Source organism: Clupea harengus, unplaced genomic scaffold, assembly GCF_900700415.2.
Source record: "Clupea harengus unplaced genomic scaffold, Ch_v2.0.2, whole genome shotgun sequence".
NCBI classification, from domain to species: Eukaryota; Metazoa; Chordata; class Actinopteri; order Clupeiformes; family Clupeidae; genus Clupea; species Clupea harengus.
In genome coordinates this window covers 37,713-62,560 of record NW_024879657.1, presented here as the reverse complement: position 1 = coordinate 62,560, position 24,848 = coordinate 37,713, and the positions used below count along the sequence as shown (strand labels likewise).

General features: G+C 39.6%; 1 protein-coding gene across 6 annotated transcripts in view; it reads right to left on the bottom strand.

Annotated features, from left to right (window-relative positions):
* The window catches only part of LOC122129486 (protein NLRC5-like), a 94,271-nt gene that overhangs the window by 31,717 nt on the left and 37,706 nt on the right, over nucleotides 1-24,848 (bottom strand). For 5 of the 6 annotated variants that reach the window (XM_042704403.1, XM_042704404.1, XM_042704408.1 and 2 more), the window contains 10 exons: nucleotides 21,893-22,066; nucleotides 21,502-21,675; nucleotides 18,458-18,631; nucleotides 17,877-18,050; nucleotides 13,421-13,594; nucleotides 11,776-11,949; nucleotides 7,836-8,009; nucleotides 7,378-7,551; nucleotides 795-968; nucleotides 399-572 (listed from right to left, as the gene is read on the bottom strand). In XM_042704403.1, coding sequence (XP_042560337.1) covers nucleotides 399-572; nucleotides 795-968; nucleotides 7,378-7,551; nucleotides 7,836-8,009; nucleotides 11,776-11,949; nucleotides 13,421-13,594; nucleotides 17,877-18,050; nucleotides 18,458-18,631; nucleotides 21,502-21,675; nucleotides 21,893-22,066 — 1,740 coding nt within the window. The remainder of the gene's footprint in view (nucleotides 1-398; nucleotides 573-794; nucleotides 969-7,377; nucleotides 7,552-7,835; nucleotides 8,010-11,775; nucleotides 11,950-13,420; nucleotides 13,595-17,876; nucleotides 18,051-18,457; nucleotides 18,632-21,501; nucleotides 21,676-21,892; nucleotides 22,067-24,848) is intronic. The other variant, XM_042704407.1, reaches the window with a different exon arrangement.

Sequence of the window (24,848 nt, the reverse complement as noted above, 5' to 3'; positions counted from 1 at the left end):
CACCTTGCTTAGTGTGCACATCATAAGAGCCAGTGGAGAAACATTCCACTGCTCATCTTCAACTTGAACTTGCTTTTGCATTGCCTGTGGATTCTGTGTGCACACGGTCCTGTGGTTGCATGCCCTTATAAGGAGCTGGCGGGGCGTTTATGTATGCAAAATCAGGTGTACGAGAATGCGCGTTTTATTTAAATATCAGTGGCATTCTTCATTCAGGGGAGCACAGCTGAGAACACTTTGTCGGATTAAGAACACATTTCCACGCGTTCATGAATCCGGTGGGGATCTTTCTTAGGGTGGTCTTACGAAGTTCATAAGAAGACACTTTATAAAATGTTCCAGAATGAGGTCCAATGCTTTTTTCTTTTTTGTAATAAAGGTAATTAAGATAAACTAACTTAAGTTTCCTCCACGTGCACTGTGAGTCCTCCAGTAGGGCAGAGATCTGCTTCACTCCTGAGTCTCCTAGTCTTTTCCCACTCAGATTCAGTTCTTTCAGGAGTAAGGGGTTTTTATCTAGAACTGAAGTCAGATACGCAGAGGCTTCCTCTGCAGCATCACTCTTCAACAACCTGTAGAGCAAAGAGATGAATCATATATGCATGCTAATAGCCATCACACCGCTGCTGCTTACATTTTCTTCCTGAATGCTGTTCTCACTATCCTCAATCCACTATCCTATTCCAGGACAGTATCATGTGGTGTTTACAAACAACTTCATGTAGCACATATGTGTTTCCTATATTTCCTATAAAAACACCACTGTGCTTTATGTATATATTAGTTAGTCTCACCTTAGTCTCTTCAGTTTACAGTCAGGATCCTGTAGAACATCAGTGAGGAGCTTCACTCCAGAGTCTCCGGGGTTGTTTCCTCTCAGGTCCAGCTCCACCAGGTGTGAGGTGCTTGATTTCAGAGCTGAAGCCAGAACAACGTATCCATCTCCTGTTATTTTACAGTCCGACAGACTGTGAAATGGAGAGATGACATGATGGATTCATTAATGGTGATCATTTAATTACTGGGTGGCTCAAGACCACCTCAGAAGAAAGAAGAGGATGGATTACAGTGATACACAGCAACAGCTAGTTCAGCTCGACATTAGCCTTGTGTTGTGGAAGTGAGTCCCAGATCTGTTAGAGAGAGCAGCCAGCCCGGTCACAAGCATCGGTTCCCGGATCATCAGTACCCGACACAGCTGTGGACTGCCGCAACGACATCTCCACTCCAGCCTCGCCAACACCGCGAGGAGGACGACGCGTGAGTTGTTTCTTTTGTGTGGTGCTTTGGGTAAGGTGACCAGACGTCCCCGGTTTCAGGGGACAGTCCCCGTTTTTGGTGGCCTGTCCCCGGCTGGAGCTGTCCCCGGAAATGTCCCCGGTTTTCACTGTGACCAACAACAGACCCGGGATACAAATTAAAAAAAGAAAGAAAGAAAACAATGACCAAACGTTTAGTTGCGTAGTTTAGCGAACTGTGTTTATTGTAGGTGTCATTGTTTATCATCTATGTCATATATTATTTAACCTATAATATGTATGTAGCCTATGATCTACAATTTGCAACAATGTGAGTGTTAAGCAGGAGCTATCTGTCGGTCAGGTGTCAGCCACAGCTCTACTTGCTAACTAACTTTGTTAACTTTTTAACATTAGCAGTGATACTAACTACAGTACTATGACTGTGGCGTTCGTCGCCTAGACGAATAACAGGACCCAATAGTCACTGTGTTTCAACAATGAATGGCTATTTATTCAGAACATGTGTAGCATCTCTTAAGTGCAATCAAAATTGTCACGGCGCGTACATGCGCATATGGTTTATATAGTGAACGTAACAATATCACGCATGACATCACATGACAATGACATTTCCGTTTCATTAGACTGGGTTACTATTGAGAGGTAGTTAGCAACTTGTCAATAAATTAAACCACTTGAAAGCAAGACAATACTCCTTGAACTCGCTTTCCGTACATCCTGTTGCGCTTCCCGCTTACGTCTGTCTCGTTGTTTGTGTGACAATGACAATAAAGTACTTTGAACTTTGATAATTCTGTGGAAGCAAAAAACACTCTCACCAGTTCAATGTTAAGCAGTGGGTTTCAATGTGCTAAAATCTTTAAATGAGTCATGTGCTTAGGCTAGATAGATAGACAATTAGAGGTAGCCTAGTGTTCTTGTGGTGGTCTCTTAAAAGACACTAATGAAATGTCTTTTTCCCACATTAACTTCACATATTCTTTATCAACAAATATGTCAACTGGTAGTGTGTCACAGAACTTGTTATTTTTTAGATTATTCAGATCTCCCTCCCTCACCTTGACATTGCTTGGATTTCATTACATTTTTTACTGAAATTGTATTTTGAATCTTTTTGTTTGTTTGTTTGTTTCTTAAATCACGTTTGGTATAGTAATACCTAAAAAACAATTCCAAAGATCCTGGAGTCTATGGGCCTGATCTGTATGTTCATAGTTCCAGCTGATTTTCACACAGAATATAGGAATACAATGCATTCAGTTGCCTCAATGGCCTTAACATTTTCTATGCTAGAAAAACTACACCTGTCACCCATCCGTGCAGACCAGTCACTTATCAGCCAAACACAGAGGTTAGGCCTACTGGGAAGCTTGTGCATGACGTCAACAAAGTTCTTATCACTGATATTGGTTCTTATTATCTGGCAAAAGGTTGTTATCTTTACTACTCTTCATTTCAGCCACTTTGTAATTAGTTTTAAGAAGAAAACTCAAACTTGACATTCCCCTTCTGATTTACAAGAACAAGGGTAAGATAAACTGCTTTTATGAATAAGGGCCTAGTCAGTGTCCCCGTTTTTCGATTACAAAGACAAAAACATGACATGTTTTGGAGGTGTTAACGTGTCTGAACTGAAAATGTCCCCGGATCTGGTCACCTTAGCTTTGGGCGCGAAGCAGCCATTTTTTCAAGGCTCCACCGCTCTCCAGCAACAAAACAGGCCTGCAACGCTCATGGGACAACTGGTTGGGTACCCACAATTATTGTACATGTTAGGTTATTTACATGCCGGCCTAGGAATAATAGGTTTAAAGGAGTGATTTGGTGTGTATGCTATTGGAATGCTAGGCTATACTATGCTTGTGTGTATGCTATTGGAATGCTAGGCTATGGTATGCTTGTGTGTATGCTATTGGAATGCTAGGCTAGGCTATGCTTGTGTGTATGCTATTGGAATGCTAGGCTAGGCTATGCTTTGCTTATGTGTATGTTATCTGAGGTGATCTGAAGTGACTGGATGCAGTAATACATAACGTAGTTGTTTGTGATTTATATTCTGGGTACCTGTAAATTTATACTCTTTTCAGAATCATATATTCAAGTAAATGGTTAAATGTATTTCCTGGTATATTTTTGCATTCATCATGTTTGTTAAGGATAATAGTAGCCTACCAGGTTAAGTTTAAAATTGATAGGCATTCAAAAGTTAACCTAAGTAGATGTGTAAAAAGTTAGACACTTAATTGATGTAATTGGTATTAGGCTATTGAACGGTATTCGTTATCTGCTTAAATAATAGTGTTAGCTGTTTACTTTGACCTATCATTAATTATATATGAATAAACAGTTTAGGAATTCGGGACTCCGCACTCCAATAAAATAGCCAGGACTAGCTATGGGGGGCTACACACTCATTCACGGTACAACACGCTTTGTCTGTAGCCCACTCCTGCTACACACAACAACATGGCAAGCAAGGAAAGGTGGAGAATGTTGCGATAGGTGGTTTTTTGATGCATTATTCATGACTATGGGATGCACTAAAGAGGAATGTCTCCAGTCTTCTACCGCTGCACCATCGAGAGCATCCTCACCAACTGCATCTCAGTCTGGTATGGCAGCTGCTCTGTTGCAGACCGCGAAACACTCCATTATTATATATAATTATTATAATTATTTAAATCTGAGGATGTCAGAAGAATTGATCACGCAATCAACAACGATTTCTCTTCCATGGCTGAAGTAGCTAGTATAGCATTGGCCATTGAAATGAATGGCGTAGTTAGCATAGCATTGGCCATTGAAAGGAATGGGAGTTGTAATCTGTCATTCTCTCCAGGTCTATATAATACATCCATGTACCTCGGGGCGTTTTTTGTGAGAATACAGCCTGATTGGCGTTTTGCTATGCAGGCTTTGGCCAATGACAAGCTGTCATTGTTCTGACTGAGATCGAATGCACCAGGTCAGCGAGTGAGTTTTTTGCGTAGCAACTTAACGGAGAGACAAACGCTTGTGAACCAGTTCCTAACTTTTAATCCGGGGCAGCGACCGGTTCATGTCATTTTAATACCGATACGGGACTTCACGCATCGATGTAGACGTATCTTACACGCTAAAAACGGATATCGATACACTACCGTTCAAAAGTTTGGGGTCACTTAGAATGTTCCTTATTTTTCAAAGAAAAGCACTGTTTTTTTTCAATGAAGATAACATTAAATTAATCTGAAATACACTCTATACATTGTTAATGTGGTAAATGACTATTCTAGGTGGAAATGTCTGGTTTTTAATGAAATATCTACATACTGTAGGTGTATAGAGGCCCATTTCCAGCAACTATCACTCCAGTGTTCTAATGGTACATTGTGTTTGCTAATCGCCTTAGAAGACTAATAGATGATTAGAAAACCCTTGAAAACACTTGTGCAATTATGTTAGCACAGCTGAAAACTGTTTTGCTGGTGAGAGAAGCTATACAACTGGCCTTCCTTTGAGCTAGTTGAGTATCTGGAGCATCACATTTGTGGGTTTGATTATACTCTCAAAATGGCCAGAAAAAGAGAACTTTCATGTAAAACTCGCCAGTCTATCCTTGTTCTTAGAAATGAAGGCTATTCCATGCGAGAAATTGCGAAGAAACTGAACATTTCCTACAACGGTGTGTACTACTCCCTTCAGAGAACAGCACAAACGGGCTCTAACCAGAGTAGAAAGAGAAGTGGGAGGGCCCGGTGCACAACTCAGTAAGAAGACAAGTATATTAGAGTCTCTAGTTTGAAAAATAGACGCCTCACAGGTCCTCAACTGGCAGCTTCTTTAAATGGTACCCGCAAAACGCCAGTGTCAACATCTACAGTGAAGTGGCGACAGGATGCTGGCCTTCTCGGCAGAGTGGCAAAGAAAAAGACATATCTGAGACTGGCCAATAAAAAGAAAAGATATGGGCAAAAGAACACAGACATTGGACAGAGGAAGATTGGAAAAAAGTGTTCAGACGAATCAAAGTTTGAGGTGTTTGGATCACACAGAAGAACATTTGTGAGACGCAGAACAGGTGAAAAGATGCTGGAAGAGTGCCTGACGCCATCTGTCAAGCATGGTGGAGGTAATGTGATGGCCTGGGGCTGCTTTGGTGCTGGTAAAGTGGGAGATTTGTACAAGGTAAAAGGGATTTTAAATAAGGAAGGCTATCACTCCATTTTGCAACGCCATGCCATACCCTGTGGACAGCGCTTGATTGGAGCCAATTTCCTCCTACAACAGGACAATGACCCAAAGCACACCTCCAAATTATGCAAGAACTATTTAGGGAAGAAGCAGGCAGCTGGTATGCTGTCTGTAATGGAGTGGCCAGCGTAGTCACCAGATCTCAAGCCCATTGAGCTGTTGTAGGAGCAGCTTGACCGTATGGTACGCAAGAAGTGCCCATCAAGCCAATCCAACTTGTGGGAGGTGCTTCAGTAAGCGTGGGGTGAAATTTCTACAGATTACCTCAACAAATTAACAGCTAGAATGCCAAAGGTCTGCAATGCTGTAATTGCTGCAAATGGAGCATTCTTTGACGAAAGCAAAGTTTGCAGAACAAAATTTATATTTCAAATAAAAATCATTATTTCTAACCTTGTCAATGTCTTGACTATATTTTCTATTCATTTTGCAACTGATTTGATAAATAAAAGTGTGAGTTTTCATGGAAAACACGAAATTGTCTTGGTGACCCCAAACTTTTGAACGATAGTGTACGTATCAGTTATTTTTTACACCCCTATCCGAGAGTTATCATTCTTTGCTATGACAAGAATCAAATCACAGTAGGATGACATTTAGCGCCACTTAACAACAAAAACTCCAGAGCTAGCAGCAAGTTGTGTCCGTGGAATATGCCAAAAGGGTTGAGTTATGTGTTCTCATCCATTGTTTTTGTACTATATTATTATTTGTATTATTTTGTGTTGCTGATTTGTTTCAGCTATTCCCATTCTGTGTTATGTAAGCTAAGGGGAAATACACCTATGAAACTCCTGTTTGTTTCCTGCGTTATTAGAAAGTTTTGAGCCTGCCACAGATACTGATGCTCTGTCGGTACTGTGAGATTCAGTAAGCTAATAAACAACTCTTAATGTACATTTCTACTTGAGTGACCTTTATTAGTTATGAATGGATGACAGAAACATACTCTACATCAATATGGATCGAGTGGAGGAGAACTTAACAAAAAGACAGAAATTGGCTGTGGCAAAATCCTGTGCGACACTATTCCTAGAAGAAACCAGTTATGAAAAAGTAAGAGGGTTATTTCGTCAAAACAGATTGTTGGCATCCAGAGAAATTACCCTAGGTCAGCTTACCTAAAGGGTAGCAATATAACATTAAAAACCAAGAACTAAGGCTGAGTTCCTAATTGAGTGGACTAATATTAATTAAGTTTTACCAAGACAGGGTTATGCAGTTAGCTGGGTCATGTGATATCGATTGCTAAATGAACTATCCCAGTACATTTTAAGCGATAGAGGAGTCTGTTTACATTATGAAGGATACGTTTTATTTGTGTTATAGCATTTAGCATTCCACCAAACAAAGATCAACAACAGCAAACTAACAGCCATCATATTCCTTTTCTTAACTCAGTACTTTTGCTGTAGATCGTAGGTGCCTGGCATCCAGACTTTATCGCATGATACCAGTTACATCTGTCTGACTCTCTTATAACATCTCTGGCAGGTTTTAGGCAATTTACTGCAGAGCTATCGACCCGATAGTGGAAACGCAAGTGTTTATTGTTCTCGTGGCTTGAGGCCCCAGGCCATTGGCCCTGGTCTGCCTAGCTCACACGAGCTGGTCACTGCAAAGTTCTCATCCAACAGATCAATTAAAGTTCCTGCACTCTCATTTATGTATTAACTCCTAGAAAGTTTTCAGACAGACTATAGAACATGTGAGCAGATGTAATTATAATATTATAACTTAGTCATACATTTTAAATATGAATGCAAAAAATAACAGAAAAAGAAAGAAAACGATCTGCCTAAGATACCCAATATTAGTTGTTATGAATAAAAAGGAAATGTAATTTTCCAAGTAGAGATATGGAAAACATGGCAAAACTCACTTAAGTGTCTTCAGTTTGCAGTGTGAATCCTCCAGTAGAGCACATAACTGCTTCACTCTTGAGTCTCCTGGTTTCTTCCCACTCAGATCCAGCTCTGTCAGGAGTAAGGGGTTTGTACCTAGAACTGAAGTCAGATAAGCACAGGCTTTCTCTGCAGCATCATTCTCCAACAACCTACAGAGAGAGGAGGAATATGTTTACATCAGACAAACAAATCAGACAAAATAACAGTGAATGTAATGCATTACACATTTAACCCTCAAACCATAAAAACAAAATCAATCAAATTCAGTCTGTAATCTCAATTATACTTTCAGTATTGAAAGATGCATGTAGTTATTTGACTTCTTTCTTCATTTTCAAATCCGTTGTTCACTTTCTCTCACCATGGTGTCACGAGCAGTGCATTTTTTTAATTATTATTTTAATAATCGGTTAATATTTGTTAAAATTCTCACCTCAGTTTACAATGTGTTTTATTAAGTACATTATGTAAATCAGTGAGGAGCTTCACTCCAGAGTCTCCAGGGTCATTCCCTCTCAGGTCCAGCTCCACCAGGTGTGAGGGGTTTGATTTCAGAGCTGAAGTCAGAACAGCGTATCCAACTCCTGTTACCCTATTGTCTGAAAGACTGTGGATTGTAGAGATGACATGATGGATTCATAAATGGTGATCATTTAATTACTGGGTGGCTCAAGACCACCTCAGAAGAAAGAAGAGGCCAAGAGGGAGCATTTTATGGTGTAAAAGTAAATATGTTTATGATATTTAGGAGAAAACATTGGACCTCATTCCTGAACGCAGTTAAGAAAAAGTTACAAAGAAATGCCTTCTTAACTCCATTTATGAAGTTCCCGGGAAAATTCTGGCATTTCTGAATGGTTTTACACCTGGGATTCGTTCGTAGCTAAGAAGAGGATTTAAGAACTTGGAAAGCAGTTGTAGATTGGAGTGCATCCATGTTCTTAAGGGCTGAATTTGTGGGAAATCATTGGTGATTGCGTTCACATCAATTGTACAGACATCCTCGGATTTCAATAATTATAATAATAATAAATACGAGAATATTTGTATCATTAACAATTACGTTTCACATTTATAGTCATGATTCTACGAGGCATCGTGAAGACCTAAAATAAATAAAAACACTACACAAATACTGCAAATGGCAGTGAATAAATAAATATAGTGCCCTCCACAATTATTGGCACCCTTAGTGAATGTGACCAAAACAGGCTATGAAAAAATATGTCTTTGCTGTTCATCCTCTTGGTGTTTCACTCAAAATATTCACAAAAATCTTACCTTTTCATTTAAGGAAAATTATTGAAAAGGGTTGAAGCTAAGTTAATCAATTGTCCTTTTAGCCCGTTAACATTAGCGAGCTGATTGAGAACAGCAAATATCGGTTCGTCAACGGCTGATCCTTATCCAAATCATGTGGTTAATTTCAACCAGGCTAAACTTATCAGGGCAATTGCGCGTGCACGTCCTACTTCAAAAGGCATGAAAGGTCGATCACCAAAACAATGATTTTCTAACGGTATAATGGTTCTAAACTCAAAGAAAAGGGCTCTTTTTTTCTCCGCTGGCGAGCAGGAGATGAACATGAACGCTTATGAAGAATACAAGACCATAATCATGGCAAAATTCAACACCGCCACCGCTGTGAGAGCAATACAAGAGGCGGTGTGTGAGGATGTCTATATGCGATGATATCTATGTATGAATGGGGGACAGTAAGTGTGACTTGGTACAGAGGATACAGCTGCCGGACAGTATCTGCAAGGTTGCTAGTTCAATTCCCCTCACCTCCAAACTTGGTGTAGTTTTACATTTCCTTGTAAGTCGCTTTGAATAAAAGCATCTGTTAAATGACTAAATGTAAATGTATTAATAACAAATGCAATAAATTGAAGCAGTGAAAATAAATTGTGTGTATTTCTCTCTATTCTTTCATTTTCTACAATAATTATATGCTATGGTGTACTAATAACACTGTCATATAATTATGAGTGCTTTGTTCTCTGCATCACCGACACTACAAAAATGTACCACTCGCAAAAAAGCGGAAGACAGTCAATGTCCGACTGTGGTGTTTGCAATAAATGACTCGAGAAGGTCTTGTAAATGAATTATTCCTTGTCGGCTGAATCAGTAGCGTTCATACAAGAACTCATCATGATGGAATAATGGATCTTGGCGATCACAAAGAACTCTCTCCCTACGCTAATCTAACTATCTAATATGGCTCCTTGGTCAATGGGATCCCTCCTTTTTCCGGGGGTGTGGCAAGCTTATCCAGCTACACTTAAGTTAGCCTGCGCTGGAGCAGGTTAGTGCTAATTGATATGTTACTATGGTGATTTATCGAAAGTTGCTTCCACGAACCAAAAAGAGAAGCGTTTTTTATCTTAGCCTGGAAATTAGCTCGCTAAACTGCTTAGCGAGCTACGACGAATACCCCCCAGCTCTTCCCACAGATTTTCTAGGGGTTTAGGTTGGGGGACTGTAATGACCATGGCAAAACCTTTATTCTGCGTTCGGTGAACAATTTTTGTGTTGATTTTGAGGAGTGCTTCGAAACATTGTCCTGCTGGAAGGTCCAACCACGGCCCATTTTAAGCTTCCTAGAGGGAGCTGTTAGGTTTTCATTTAATATCTGCTGGTATTTGATGGAGTCCATGATACTATGTATCCTAACAAGATGTCGAGGGCCTTTGGAAGAAAAACAGCCCCACAACATCAAAGATCCGCCACCATACTTCACAGTGGGTATGAGGTGCTTTTCTGTATGGCTATCTTTCTGTCTACGCCAAACCCACCTTTGATGTTTGTTGCCAAAAAGCTTTATTTTGGTCTCAACTGACCATATAACTCGGTCCCATTGAAAGTCTGACTTACATTTGGCAAACTGTAGGCGCTTTAGTTTGTTGTTGATTGACAGCAGAGGCTTTTTTTCTAGCAACCCTTCAAAACAACTTGTGGTGATGTAGGTGGCTTCTGATGGTAGTTCTGGAGACTTTCTGACCCCAGGACTCAATTTGCCTCTGCAATTCTCCAGCTGTGTCCTTGGAGATTCTTTTGCCAGTCGAACCATCCTCTTCACGGTGTGTGGGAACAATTTACAGAGAGGTCCTCTTCCAGGCTGATTCCTTACATCTCCTGTCGCTTTGAACTTCTTAACTATTGCCCTGATTGTGGAAATGGGTATTTTCAACTGTTTAGATATTTTCTTATATCCTTTTCCGGATTTCTGCAGCTCAACAACTTTTTGGCGCACTTCGACACTGTGTTCTTTTGTCTTTCCCATCTTGATGAATGACTAAGGGTATTCGGCCTGTGTCACCTCATATTTATATCCCAGTGAAACAGAAAGTCATGGTTGACCACTAAAGAGTTCCTAATCAAACAGGTGAACTTAAAAATGTAAAACATGACTGGTAATTTACTTCAGTTAGATTTCAATTATAAGATTTTCTAGGGGTGCCAATATTTGTGGCACCCATGTTTTGGAGAAAAATATTTTATTTAATGTCAAAAAAATAAATCTTTCAATAATTTTACTTCAATGAAAAGGTAAGATTTTTGTGAATATTTTGAGTGAAAGACCAAGAGGATAAACAGCAAAGACACATTTATCATAGCCTGTTTTGCCAATATTCACTAAGGGTGCCAATAATTGTGGAGGGCACTGTAAGCACTAAACTCAATTGTGTGGATATAGCCATAGTGGAATAGAATGGACACATCTACATTCTGTAAATAAACATGTGAATATCCATACCTAAAATATATCACATGGGCCTACATAATATAGAAAGGGCCTATAAAGATCCACAAGTAGCCTACTCATGTATTTAACTCAACTGTACAATTTAATCTACTTTCAGCACATCCCTTTCCTTTCATGTAGGCTATATATTTGCCATTTTCTATTAATAGTCCATATACCGTCTTGTTCTCTATTGTTATTTTTAGTGTTGGTTTTATTTTTTCACCTTGCTTAGTGTGCACATTATAAGAGCCAGTGGAGAAACATTCCACTGCTCATCTTCAACTTGAACTTGCTTTCGCGTTGCCTGTGGATTCTGTGTGCACACGGTCCTGTGGTTGCATGCCCTTATAAGGAGCTGGCGGGGCGTTTATGTATGCAAATTCAGGTGTACGAGAATGCGCGTTTAATTTAAATATCAGTGGCATTCCTCATTCAGGGGAGCACAGCTGAGAACACTTTGGCGGATTAAGAACACATTTCCACGCGTTCAGGAATCCGGTGGGGATCTTTCTTAGGGTGGTCTTACGAAGTTCATAAGAAGACACTTTTTTTAAATGTTCCAGAATGAGGTCCATTGCTTTTTTCTTTTTTTTAATTAAGGTATTGAAGATAAACTAACTTAAGTTTCCTCCACGTGCACTGTGAGTCCTCCAGTAAGGCAGAGATCTGCTTCACTCCTGAGTCTCCTAGTCTTTTCCCACTCAGATCCAGTTCTTTCAGGAGTAAGGGGTTTTTATCTAGAACTGAAGTCAGATACGCAGAGGCTCCCTTTGCAGCATCACTCTTCAACAACCTGTAGAGCAAAGAGAAGAAGAATATATGCATGCTAACTAGGGATGAGAATTGATAAGATTTTAACGATTCCGATTCCATAACGATTCTTTCTTATCGATTCGATTCCTTATCGATTCTCTTATCGATTATTTTTGGGCAAGGAAAAAAAAAAGAGTACAAACGAGTTTATTTACATTAATTTTCTTTTATATAACATTCTCTACATATACAGTATGTAAGTATACATTTACATGTTTTAAATAACCAAAAACAAACCTAAGAATAGGTCAACAAACTCTCAAAGTAAGGTCCAGAGACCCATAGCCTAAGGATCCTTTTCCTTGATGGGGTGCCAGGGGGTCCCAACAAATTTGACTATAATTCCAACCATAAGTAATAGAATGTATGACTGATTTGGTAATGGGTTTCATACAATTTTTGTAATAAAACATCTAAACTCAAAAAATCTCATCAGATGGGGGAGCCTGGAAAATAGTCTTATCAAATAGGGATCCCTCCCTGGTCTAATTTGTGGCAGTTTAGGTGTCCTTGATATACCAAAGTTTGAGAACCGCTGTGGTAAATAATATTTGAACATGCCAATTACAGTGGCGTTTTTTTTTTTTTTACAAGTGTATTCACCTTGAACTGAAAATAAAACTGACATAAACAAAAAGTGAAAGCTGGTTTACACAATGAAACAAATGGCACTAACACAATAGACTGTTCGAGTTTACCTTCAATATTAACAGATGAAGCGCTAACGTTAGCCGCGATGCTGTTGCTTGGTTGAGATTCATTAACGTTATCTTCACTCCATAGCGCTCAAAAACGCGACATTCCTGCAAAGTTATTGCATGCAGTATGGAAAAATGTTTCGGAGTAATGGTAGTTTTCCCCCCTTTTGATGAAAGAGACGTTTTGCAAGCACTGCAAGTGTCCCTGTGGTCGTCTTTTTGCGTGAAATATAACCACACTTTTGAACGCCTCTGCCTGGACGCCATGTTGGCTGCAGTCTAAAACAAAACAAAGCTGCGTGCGCGTGACATACCTAAACTGCACTTACATCGATACTGGAATCAAAAAAAAATCTAAAAATGAATCATTTTTTAAGGCTGTAGCGGAATCGGAAAAAAAATCGAAAAATTAATATTTAATTTTCAAATTTTTTTTTAAGTATTGATAGCGGAATCGAAAAGGATTTTGGCTAACGATTCCAAGGAATCGGTCTCGATTCCCATCCCTATTGCTAACAGTCATCACACCGCTGCTGCTTACATTTTCTTCCTGAATGCTGTTCTCACTATTTCTCACTAAATGTACCTAAATTTACCTCGGGATTAATAAAGTATCTATCTATCTATCTATCTATCCTCAATAGTCCAAGACAGTATCATGTGGCATTTACAAACAACTTCATGTAGCACATATGTGTACTTCTTTCCTATAAAACCCCCACTGTGCTGTATATGTATATTAGTTAGTCTCACCTTAGTCTCTTCAGTTTACAGTCAGGATCCTGTAGAACATCAGTGATGAGCTTCACTCCAGAGTCTCCAGGGTTGTTTCCTCTCAGGTCCAGCTCCACCAGGTGTGAGGTGTTTGATTTCAGAGCTGAAGCCAGAACAGCGTATCCATCTCCTGTTATTCTACAGTCTGACAGACTGTGGAACGGAGAGACGACATGATGGATTCATAAATGGTGATCATTTAATTACTGGGTGGCTCAAGACCACCTCAGAAAAAAGAAGAGGCAGAGAGGGAGAATTTGACGGTGTAAAAGTGAATATGTTGTCATGAGAGGCTGCCTTGCAAGGTGTATGGGAAGTTATTTGCATTTAGTTTTGATGAGTTATGTTGAGTTATGTTGACTGGCTTGGTGCATTGGGGAGTTTTAGTTATACAAGCATAGTAAGGGTGGTAGGATAAAATAGCAGTGCACAACTGGCTGGCAACAGCTGCAAAACGCGCCGTATGCTGTACCCGGGATCCTTCACGGTACAACATGTGCTGTCTGTAGCCCACTCCTGCTACACACAACAACATGGCCAGCAAGAACAGGTGGAGAATGTTGCGACAGGTGACAGGTTTTTGATGCATTATTCATGACTATGGGATGCTCTAAGGAGGAATGTCAATAGTCTCGATTTGAATATGGAAAGGATGTCTGCATCTCGGATGGAAGCAGGAAGATTATTCGACAGGAGGTGGGCTCGATAGCTGAAGGCTCTGCTTCTTATTCTGCTTTTTGATACTCTTGGAATTACCAGGAGACCTGCACTGTGGGAACAAAGTGATCTTGGTGGGCAATAGGGGACAACTTATTCCTTGAGGTACCTTGGAGCTAAGCCATTTAGGGCTTTGTATGTTCCGGTGGCTGGAAACCATCAGGAACGAAGATCTCTGGAGGTGGGCCGAGCAAGAACCGGTATAGAAGCTGATTTGTAAATGGAAGTGGACATGGATTAGGCACACACTGTTAAAGGGAAGTAGCAACATGAAGAAGCAGGCTTTGGAATGGAATCCGGAGGGTAAGAGGAAGCGTGGAAGACCCAGGCACACATGGAGAAGAGGAGTGGAGGCGGAGTTGAGGTCAGAGGGACATAGCTGGAGGACTTTGGAAAAACTTGCACAAAATCGAGTCCAGTGGAAACGATCAAAGCGTGAATGCTGCCAACCTCTTCTATTTGCTGCGCTGCCATGTGTTCAACTGTTGATCTGTTGTTGTGTTGAATGGTTGATGCCTATCCAATCAGGTGAAATCACCAACATATTATTTGTCACAACCTCTGCTGCACACTCCTCTGTTCCTGTTCCTGCTCTTGCTCCATATGCTACTCCAGTCCGTTCATCCTCTCCTGTGTTTTAGTATTTCCCTCACTTCTTAGTTTTCCCTCCATGTTTGGTTCTCACCTGTAGCCAATGTGTTAATTGAATTTAGTTCTCACCTGTAGCCTATGTGTTAATTAGATTTAGTTCTCACCTGTAGCCAATGTATTCACTGAGCTCATATGTAAGCCTTGGGCTTTTTCCTTTGTCTTTGTGTGTAATTGTTTGTGATCAGCAAGATGTACTAGTCTCCAGTCCTGTGATCTCTGCCTTGTTTGCCCATCGTGGCACTTTGATTTATCTCAGTAAAACACGCCTTGAGCGTTTGCATCCTATTTCTTTGTTTCAAGTCTCCAGTTTGTGACATTATTGGTGTTCATGTCAGGATGGTATCAACATTATCTTGGTGGCCCTCGTGAGGAGTATTACTATTTATGCACAATTGCACTCACATTTATTTGGCGTCCACTCACAAGGTAAGGTACCTACATTATGCTGGTGTCCCGCTACAAAGATAGTTATTCTGGTGCCCATGGGAGGATGGTCCCTATTGTACTTACATTTGATAGCAAAGAAACATGTTCATGCCACAGTTCTCAAACTGTCGTTCGGTGTCTGGCCTCGTTGGACAACGGACGTGCAATCCTGCGACAACGGCTTTTGACGATTCCTTGCTCTACTCAACACTCATGCTTGATCCCCAGTTCCCGTCCGGTATTGTACCGAGTATTTTCTGTTCTGCGCCCCCTGCTCTTTTGTCTTCCTGAATTTTGACTCTTAGTTCTCAGTTCCGAGCCCCTGCGCTTCGTTTTCCAGAGTGTGACTCTTAGTTTTCTGTTACGCGCCCCTCTGTTTGTTTTCCCAAAGTAGTATTCTTAGTTATAGTTCATGACACTGCTTTGAGTCTGAGTATCCTCTGTTTTTGGTTTGTTTATATCTTTTGAGTTATCCGCTAAACTATAGTCCAGAACGTTACCCTAGTTAGTTTGTTTATCCACCTTGCCTGTTTTCCCATATTCCCTTTTCCCCTGGCTGTATCCACAATAAGAACTACATCTGAACTAACTTTACCTCTGCGTCCTGAAGTCCTGTGACACCTGCAGAGTAAATGTCACTCTGGGCACCCAGAACTTAACAACAGAACCCTGGAAATGTTATTACTCCTCCGCACACCCTACCTCTGAGAGGCATCATTCTCTGCTATGACAAGAATCAAATCACAGTAGGATGACATTTAGCGCCACTTAAAAAATAGCTTAAAAAGTAAAGATATGAAATGTCAAAAAAAAAAAAACTCCAGAACTAGTAGCAGGTTGTGTCCGTGGAACATGCCAAAAGATAGAAATTGGCCATGGCAAAATCCTGTGCAACACTATTCTTAGAAGAAACCAGTTATTAAAAAGTAAGAGGGGTTTTCGTCAAAACAGATTGTAGGCATCCAAAGAAATGACCCTAGGTCAGTTTACCTAAAGGGTAGCAATATAGTAACATTAAAAACCAGGAACTAAGGCTGAGTTCCTAATTGAGTGGACTAATATTAATTAAGTTTTACCAAGACAGGATCCTTTAATAAATATTATATTGCAGCAAAGCGCTGAGAGACGAACACACAGAAACCTTCGTCCACGCTCAGTTCAGCCATTGGTTTGGGAACGTGCACAAGCACAATATGTACAAGCACAATATGTATGGATGTTTAATTTCAATCAAATTCAGAACAATTAGCATGTTATGCTAGCCCACCTCGATTGGTGTGCTTTAAACATTTACTGTATTTATCTCAGCTATTTATTTAAATAACTGAGTTGTATTAGCTTACTATGATATCTAACAGCAAACTATGCCTATGCAGTTAGCTGTCTCATGTGATATCGATTGCTAAATGAACTATCACAGTACATGACAGTTTTAAGCAGTAGGAGTCTGTTTACATTATAAAGGATACGTTTTATTTGAGTTACAGCATTTACAGCATACAGCATTCATCGCATGATACCAGTAATATCTGTCTGACTCTTATAACGTCTCTGGCAGGTTTTAGGCAATTCACTGTAGGGCTATTGACCCGATAGTAGAAACACAAATGTTTATTGTTCTCGTGGCTTGAGGCCCCAGACCATTTGCCCAAGTTGATCCTAAGATATCTCTAGCTCACACTGGCCCGATAGTGGAAACGCGGCTATTTTGTTCTGAGCTGGTCACTGCAAAGGTCTCATCAAACAGATAAATTATAGTTCCTCTCATTTATGCATAAACCTCTCCTAGAAAGTTTTCAGACAGACTACAGAACATGTGAGCAGATACAATTATAATCATTAGTGCTGTCAAACGATTGAAATATTTAATCAAGATTAATCACATTTATGTCATAACTCAAAATGAATCACAATGAATCGCATTTAATGCTCTTATCAACATGGAAAAGTGGATTGGCTTGCTTTATGCAAATTTTTAATTTTATTGAAAAACAACTGCCAAACAGGGCGGTACAAAATAAAATTATAAAGTGCACATTTCAGGTAAACAAGGACTCAGCCTATAGTGCAGTTAAACCATGGCTTAATATTTTCTTTTTTTCAAGTCAAGACACATACCACTTTGGTCTTGTCAAGGGAACCATCTGACAACTTTTTGAAAGTAAACTTTCCATTCAGAAGCTTTTTATCATCCATTTCGCCGTATCGCGCTCACCATTCACTCAAACCGTAACATTAGCCTACTACTATTGGCCGGCTTCCAAGCCCAAACAGCGTGCCTATTGTTTTGCTTCCGGTCTAGCTAGATCCGGCGTGGTGCTGTCGTTTTTCTAAGGTTACTAGTTGTTGCAACAGCATGTGAAAAAAACGACACAGTTTGCGAGGCCAAAAAGAACGTTAATCTCGCGAGAAAAAAATTTACGTCGGTAAAATGGGTTTGCGTTAACGTCGTTAATAACATGTTTAATTGACAGCACTAATAATATTATAACTCCTAGTAGTACATTTTAACAATGCATGTAAAAAAAATAAGAGAAAAAGAAAGAAAACGATCGGCCTAAGATACCCAATATTAGTTGTTATGCATAAAGAGGAAATGTAATTTTCCAAGTAGAGATATGGAAAATATGGCAACACTTACTTAAGTGTCTTCAGTTTGCAGTGTGAATCCCCCAGTAGAGCACAGAGCTGCTTCACTCCTGAGTCTCCTAGTTTCTTCCCACCCAGATCCAGGTCTGTCAGGAGTAAGGGGTTTGTATCTTGAACTGAAGTCAGATAAGCGCAGGCTTTCTCTGCAGTATCACTCTTCAACAACCTACAGAGAGAGGAGGAATATGTTTACATCAGACAAATAACAAATTAGACAACATTTACAATGCATTACACATTTAACCCTCCATAACCTCATCAAACTATAAAAACCAAATCAATCAAAATCAGTCTGTAATCTCAGGTATACTTTCAGTATTGAAAGATGCAGGCAGTTCTTTGACTTCTTTCTTCATTTTTAAATCCGTTGTTCACAATCTCTCACCATGGTTTCACGAGCAGTGAATTTTTTATTATTATTTTAATAATCAGTTGTATTTGTTCAAATTCTCACCTCAGTTTACAAGGTGTTTTATTCAGTAAATTCTGTAAATCAGTGAACAGCTTCACTCCAGATAACTTCTTTCCTATAAAAACACCACTGTGCTTTATAAGTATATGAGTTAGTCTCACCTTAGTGTCTTCAGTTTACAGTCAGGATCCAGTAGAATATCAGTGAGGAGCTTCACTCCAGAGTCTCCAGGGTTGTTTCCTCTCAGGTCCAACTCAACCAGGTGTGAGGGGTTTGATTTCAGAGCTGAAGTCAGAACAGCGTATCCATCTCCTGTTACACTATTGTCTGACAGACTGTGGAATGGAGAGATGACATGATGGATTCATAAATGGTGATCATTTAATTATTGGGTGGTTCAAGACCACCTCAGAAGAAAGAAAAGACAGAGAGGAAGCATTTTATTGGGTAAAAGTAAAAATGTTGTCATACATTTTTTTTAAAAATCACTGAATTTAGAAGAAAACATTGGACGTCATTCCTGAACGCAGTTAAGACAAAGTTAAGAAGAAATTTCCAATTCCAATTCTGGCATTTCTTAATGTTTTTCATCTGGGATTCGTTCTTAGCTAAGAACTGGATTTAAGAACGTGGGAAAGCAGTTGTACAGTGCCCTCCACAATTATTGGCACCCCTAGTGAATATGAGCAAAACAGGCTATGAAAAAATATGTCTTTGCTGTTTATCCTCTTGGTCTTTCACTCAAAATATTCACAAAAATCTTACCTTTTCATTGAAGTAAAATTATTGAAAGAAAAAAAATTAAATTAAATAAATATTTTTCCCCAAAACATGTGTGCCACAATTATTGGCACCCCTAGAAAAATCTTATAATTAAAATCTAACTGAAGTATATTTCCAGTCATGTTTTACATTTTTAAGTTCACCTGTTTGATAAGGAACTCTTAAGAGGTCAACCATGACTTCCTGTTCCACTGGCGTACAAATATGAGGTGACACAGGCCAAATTCCATTAGTCATTCATCACTATGGGAAAGACCCAAGAACACAGTGACGATGTGCGACGGAAAGTTGTGGAGCTGCACAAATCAAGAAAAGGATATGAGAAAATCTCTAAAGAGTTGAAAATACCCATTTCCACTATCATGGAAATAATTAAGAAGTTTAAAGCGACAGGAGATGTTAAGAATCAGCCTGGAAGAGGACGTGTGTGTACATTGACCCCACGCACCGTGAGGAGGATGGTTCGACTGGAAAAAGAATCTCCAAGGATCACAGCTGGAGAATTGTAGAGGTGAGTTGAGTCTTGGGATCAGAAAGTCTCCAAAACTACCATCAGACGCCACCTATATCACCACAAGTTGTTTTGGAGGGTTGCCAGAAAAAAGCCTCTGCTGTCAATCAACTACAAACTAAAGCGCCTACAGTTTGCCAAATGTAAGTCAGACTTTCAAAGGGGCCGAGTTATATGGTCAGATGAGACCAAAATAAAGCTTTTTGGCAACAAACATCAAAGGTGGGTTTGGTGTAGACAGAAAGATAGCCATACAGAAAAGACCCCCATACCCATTGTGAAGTATGATGGCGGATCTTTGATGTTGTGGGGCTGTTTTTCTTCCAAAGGCCCTGGACATCTTGTTAGGATACATGGTATCATGGACTCCATCAAATACCAGCAGATATTAAATGAAAACCTAACAGCCCCCTCCAGTAAGCTTAAAATGGGCTGTGGTTGGACCTTCCAGCAGGTCAATGATCCGAAGCACACCTCAAAATCAACACAAAAATGGTTCACCGACCGCAGAATAAATGTTTTGCCATGGCCATCACAGTCCCCCGACCTAAACCCCATAGAAAATCTGTGGGATGAGCTGAAGCCGAGTCTACAAACGTTGACCTCAGAATCTGAAGGATCTGGAGAGATACTGCATGTAGGAATAGTCTCAGATCCCGTGCCATGCGTTCACCAACCTCATCACGCATTATAGGAGAAGACTCAGAGCTGTTATCTTGGCAAAGGGAGGCTGCACAAAACATTAAATTAAGGGGTGCCAATAATTGTGGCACACATGTTTTGGGGAAAAATATTTATTTAAATGTCAACAGTTTTTTTTTCTTACAATAGTTTTACTTCAATGAAAAGGTAAGATTTTTGTGAATATTTTGAGTGAAAGACCAAGAGGATAAACAGCAAAGACATATTTTTTTATAGCCTGTTTTGCTCATATTCACTAGGGGTGCCAATAATTGTGGAGGGCACTGTAGATTGGAGTGCGCCCATGTTCTTAATGGCTGAATTTGTGATAAATCATTGGTGATTGCGTTCTCAGTTCTACAGACATCCTTGGATTTCAATAATTATAATAATAATAATAAATACGAGAATATTTATATCATTAACAATTACGTTTCACATTTATAGTCATGATTCTACGAGGCATCGTGATGTCCTGAAATAAATAAAAACACTATACAAACACTGCAAATGGCAGTGAATAAATAAATAAGCACTAAACTCAATCGCGTGGATATAGCCATAGTGGAATAGAATGGAGACATCTACATTCTGTAAATAAACATGTGAATAACCATAACTAAAATATATCATATGGGCCTACATAATATAGAAAGGGCCTATCAAGATCCACAAGTAGCCTACTCATATGTTTAACTCAACTGTACAATTCAATCTGCTCTCAGCACATCCCTTTCCTTTCATGTAGACTATATTTGAGCCATTTTGTATTAATAGTCCATATACCGTCTTGTTCTCTATTGTTATTTTTTTGTGTTGGTATTATTTTTTTACCTTACTTTGTGTGCACATTATAAGAGCCAGTGGAGAAACATTCCACTGCTCATCTTCAACTTGATCTTGCTTTTGCGTTGCCTGTGGATTCTGTGTGCACACGGTCCTGTGGTTGCATGCCCTTATAAGGAGCTGGTGGGGCGTTTATGTATGCAAATTCAGGTGTACGAAAATGCAGGTTCAATTTAGGAATCAGTGGCATTCCTCATTCGGGGGAGCACAGCTTAGAACACTTCGGCAGTTTAAGAACACATTTCCACGCGTTCATGAATCCGGTGGGAATTTTTCTTAGGGTTGGTCTTACGAAGTTCATAAGAAGACACTTAAGGAAATGTTCCAGAATGAGGTCCATTGCTTTTTTCCTTTGTTTAGGAAAGGTATTGAAGATAAACTAACCTAAGTTTCCTCCACGTGCACTGTGAATCCTCCAGTAGGGCAGAGATCTGCTTCACTCCTGAGTCTCCTAGTCTTTTCCCACTCAGGTCCAGTTCTTTCAAGAGTAAGGGGTTTATTCTTAGAACTGAAGTCAGATATTTACAGGCTTCCTCTGCAGCATCACTCTTCAACAACCTGTAGAGCAAAGAGATGAATCATATATGCATGCTAATAGCCATCACACCGCTGCTGCTTACATTTTCTTCCTGAATGCTGTTCTCACCATCCTCAATCCACTATCCTATTCCAGGACAGTATCATGTGGCGTTTACAAACAACTTCATGTAGAATATGTGTACTTCTTTCCTATAAAAACGCCACTGTGCTTTATATGTGTATTAGTTAGTCTCACCTTAGTCTCTTCAGTTTACAGTCAGGATCCAGTAGAACATCAGTGAGAAGCTTCACTCCAGAGTCTCCAGGGTTGTTTCCTCTCAGGTCCAGCTCCACCAGGTGTGAGGTGTTTGATTTCAGAGCTGAGGCCAGAACAGCATATTCATGTCCTGTTACACTACAGTCTGACAGTCTAGAAAAAGAAGAAAACATATATTTCTACTTTGGAAAGATATTATAAAATCATATATAAAAATATTAGGGCTGGGCAACGATTACAAATTTTAATCGCGATTAATCGCATGATTTCCCTGATTAATCACGATTAATCGCATTAATCGCAAAATCCAATAATTAATTCAAAAGTAGTGTATAGCGCACTTTTATTTTAAATGTTCTGCCATACGAAAGTGCCATAACATTTGTTGTGCATTTGTAATGCAATTTCTGTGGCAACAGCAGAAACATTGTACTTTCTTCATAGAGCAGCATAACCAGTCTAGTACCAAATGTCCCTGTTAGAGTGAGACACCAGAAAACCCTTTCAGTGCAGTTTGTCAATTCCTAGAACTTGACACTTATTTTAAATGTACTGCCATATGAACTAAAGTGCCATAAAATCTGTTGTGCAAACAAACATTTAACATCAGCATTTGTATATAATAGCAGTTAAATAAAATAAATACTTTGTGTAAATCTCAACTTAAACAATGTCATCAAAGCAAACACAAAACTAAAGCTTATTGCCACTGCCAGGGTGTGGTGAAGCACCAAAAATGTGATTACATTTACGTAAACCAGAAAACGACAAACATAGAAGGAAACTAGTCAAGGTGTATTTAATTGTAAAGACATTTTGTATTTTCTAACATAGCTCTTCCCTTTGTACAGTCCTACAGTAGGCTATGAATGAGATTTACAGTTCAATCAGATTAACTCAACCAACAGCAAACGTGGAGGGTAACATGGGTTTCATGTGTAAACGAACCAGCTATTAACAATGCGCCATGATTCAGAAACCCGTTGGCCTAATTTAATTGAGAAAACTACGTTGAGGACCTAATCCTGAAAACATCAGCCCTCTCCTCGGAGAGAAAGAGCTAAAAATAACCTAACTAGCTAAAACTAACCCAAAAAAGAACCAGAAAACACTTTCAGTGCAGTTTGTAGATTCCTAAAAAATTATGTTTTTTACTCCTCTGCACTAAACCAGTTGCTAAGGCACACCAGATTATTAACATTTTCAGATGATAAAGAGCGGGTGCACGTTGTAGAGCTGTAGCTTTTGCAGTCCTCTCCTTTTCATACAACTCGTGTATTCGCCGTGTAATGGTGTGTCTTGAGGGAATCTCATACCTGCCGTCTCAAAATGTTTCTCAGACCGACATCTTCCACAATACTAATCGGCCTGCAGTCTGTGGTAACCACTTCGCTATGGCATTGGTTAGCTTCTCTTGCCTTTGTTTATCTATACTCCTCCCTGCATCTAAGGTAGTCTGCCGAAGCCTCGCTCCACTGTGTGTTTGGTTGTATGATTTGCTGGCATCAACGGTGTGTTTAGCATTTAAATTATATTTAAAACTGGAAGTACTCCGGTGATAAGACAATTCATCTTGGCAGTGGTTACATATGACTTTGTTTCTGTCGACTCCGCCGTCTTTAAGAACTTTAAATTGAAAATGGCCATTTAAAATCTCCGTACTCTTCTCCATGTTTGTTAAATGACTTTCTTTTCCGGTTCCGCAGCAATAAGCAGCAGACTTTTACAAAATAAAAGCCTGTGAGCAACAGACTTTTACAATAGTAAAATAAATAATAAAACCTGCGTTAACGCGCGTTAACGTGCCCAGCCCTAAAAAATATATAAACATTGTGAATTTTAAGGCTGCTGTGGGAATTGTAATGTAATTATGATGTTAGATTCGATTCAACTCAATTTTATATGTATAGCACCAATAACAATTGAAATTGTCTCTAGGCGTTTTACCGAGCCAAGACCCTGAACCCCCCTAGAGCAAGGGCAAGGAAATCTCCCAAGCAAGCAGATGGATTCATACACGTACTAGAGGATAAAACATATTAGCACACATGCGGCATATGCACATACTGCATACATGATTCCATGAAACGTAGAGGAAGGTATATACATAAAATATACAGAATTCCTAGCAGATAAAAATAGAAAAAAGATAGTATTTAATGTACTCGTTATAGAACAGCTTAGTGGGTATAAAGTATCCTCATAAGGTTACTACTATAAGGATAAACAGCGCAATGAAGCAGAAAGGAAAAACTCCCTGTTAATCGGGAAGAAACCTGGGGGGGGGATGCAAATCCAGGTGCACTAGAACGCACTTTCAATTTAAGATCTCATTCGGGGGAGCACAGCTGAGAACACATTTTCAGGCGTTCATGAATCTGAGATTCTGTTCAAAGAGATATTTTTCTTACGTAGGTTTTCCGAAGTCCGTTAGAAACCTTTCAGAAGAAACTTCAGAAAATGTTTGAGAATGAGGCGCATTGTTTTTATTGTCCGTGTGGATGTTAAAGTCTCCCAACGTTTGTGTGTGGCTAAGTATGGGTAATGAATTCATTGGGACAGCTGCGATTTGTATAGGGCAGTAGTTCTGCCTCCTACTGTTAATTCTGGATTTCATCAACCAGCCTCGACTAGGTAATGTGTTAGATTTCTAGAGAGGAAAACAGCATCCTCCCAGGAGGGATGGGTACCATGTCTCTGCAGAAGCCCCGGCTTCTGCCAGAATATTAGCCAGTTGTCAATAAAGCTCATATCATTATATGAACACCATTCTGAAAGCCAGCAATACATCACCACAGTAAGTGGGTATGGGACCAGAACATACTACGGAGTCTGACATTTGTCAGGGTAAAGTAAACACTGAAAATAAATTTAGCTTAGTGATCTCCGATTGCCGCAAGCGGACATGGATAATAATTTCAGTTTATCGGTGTTT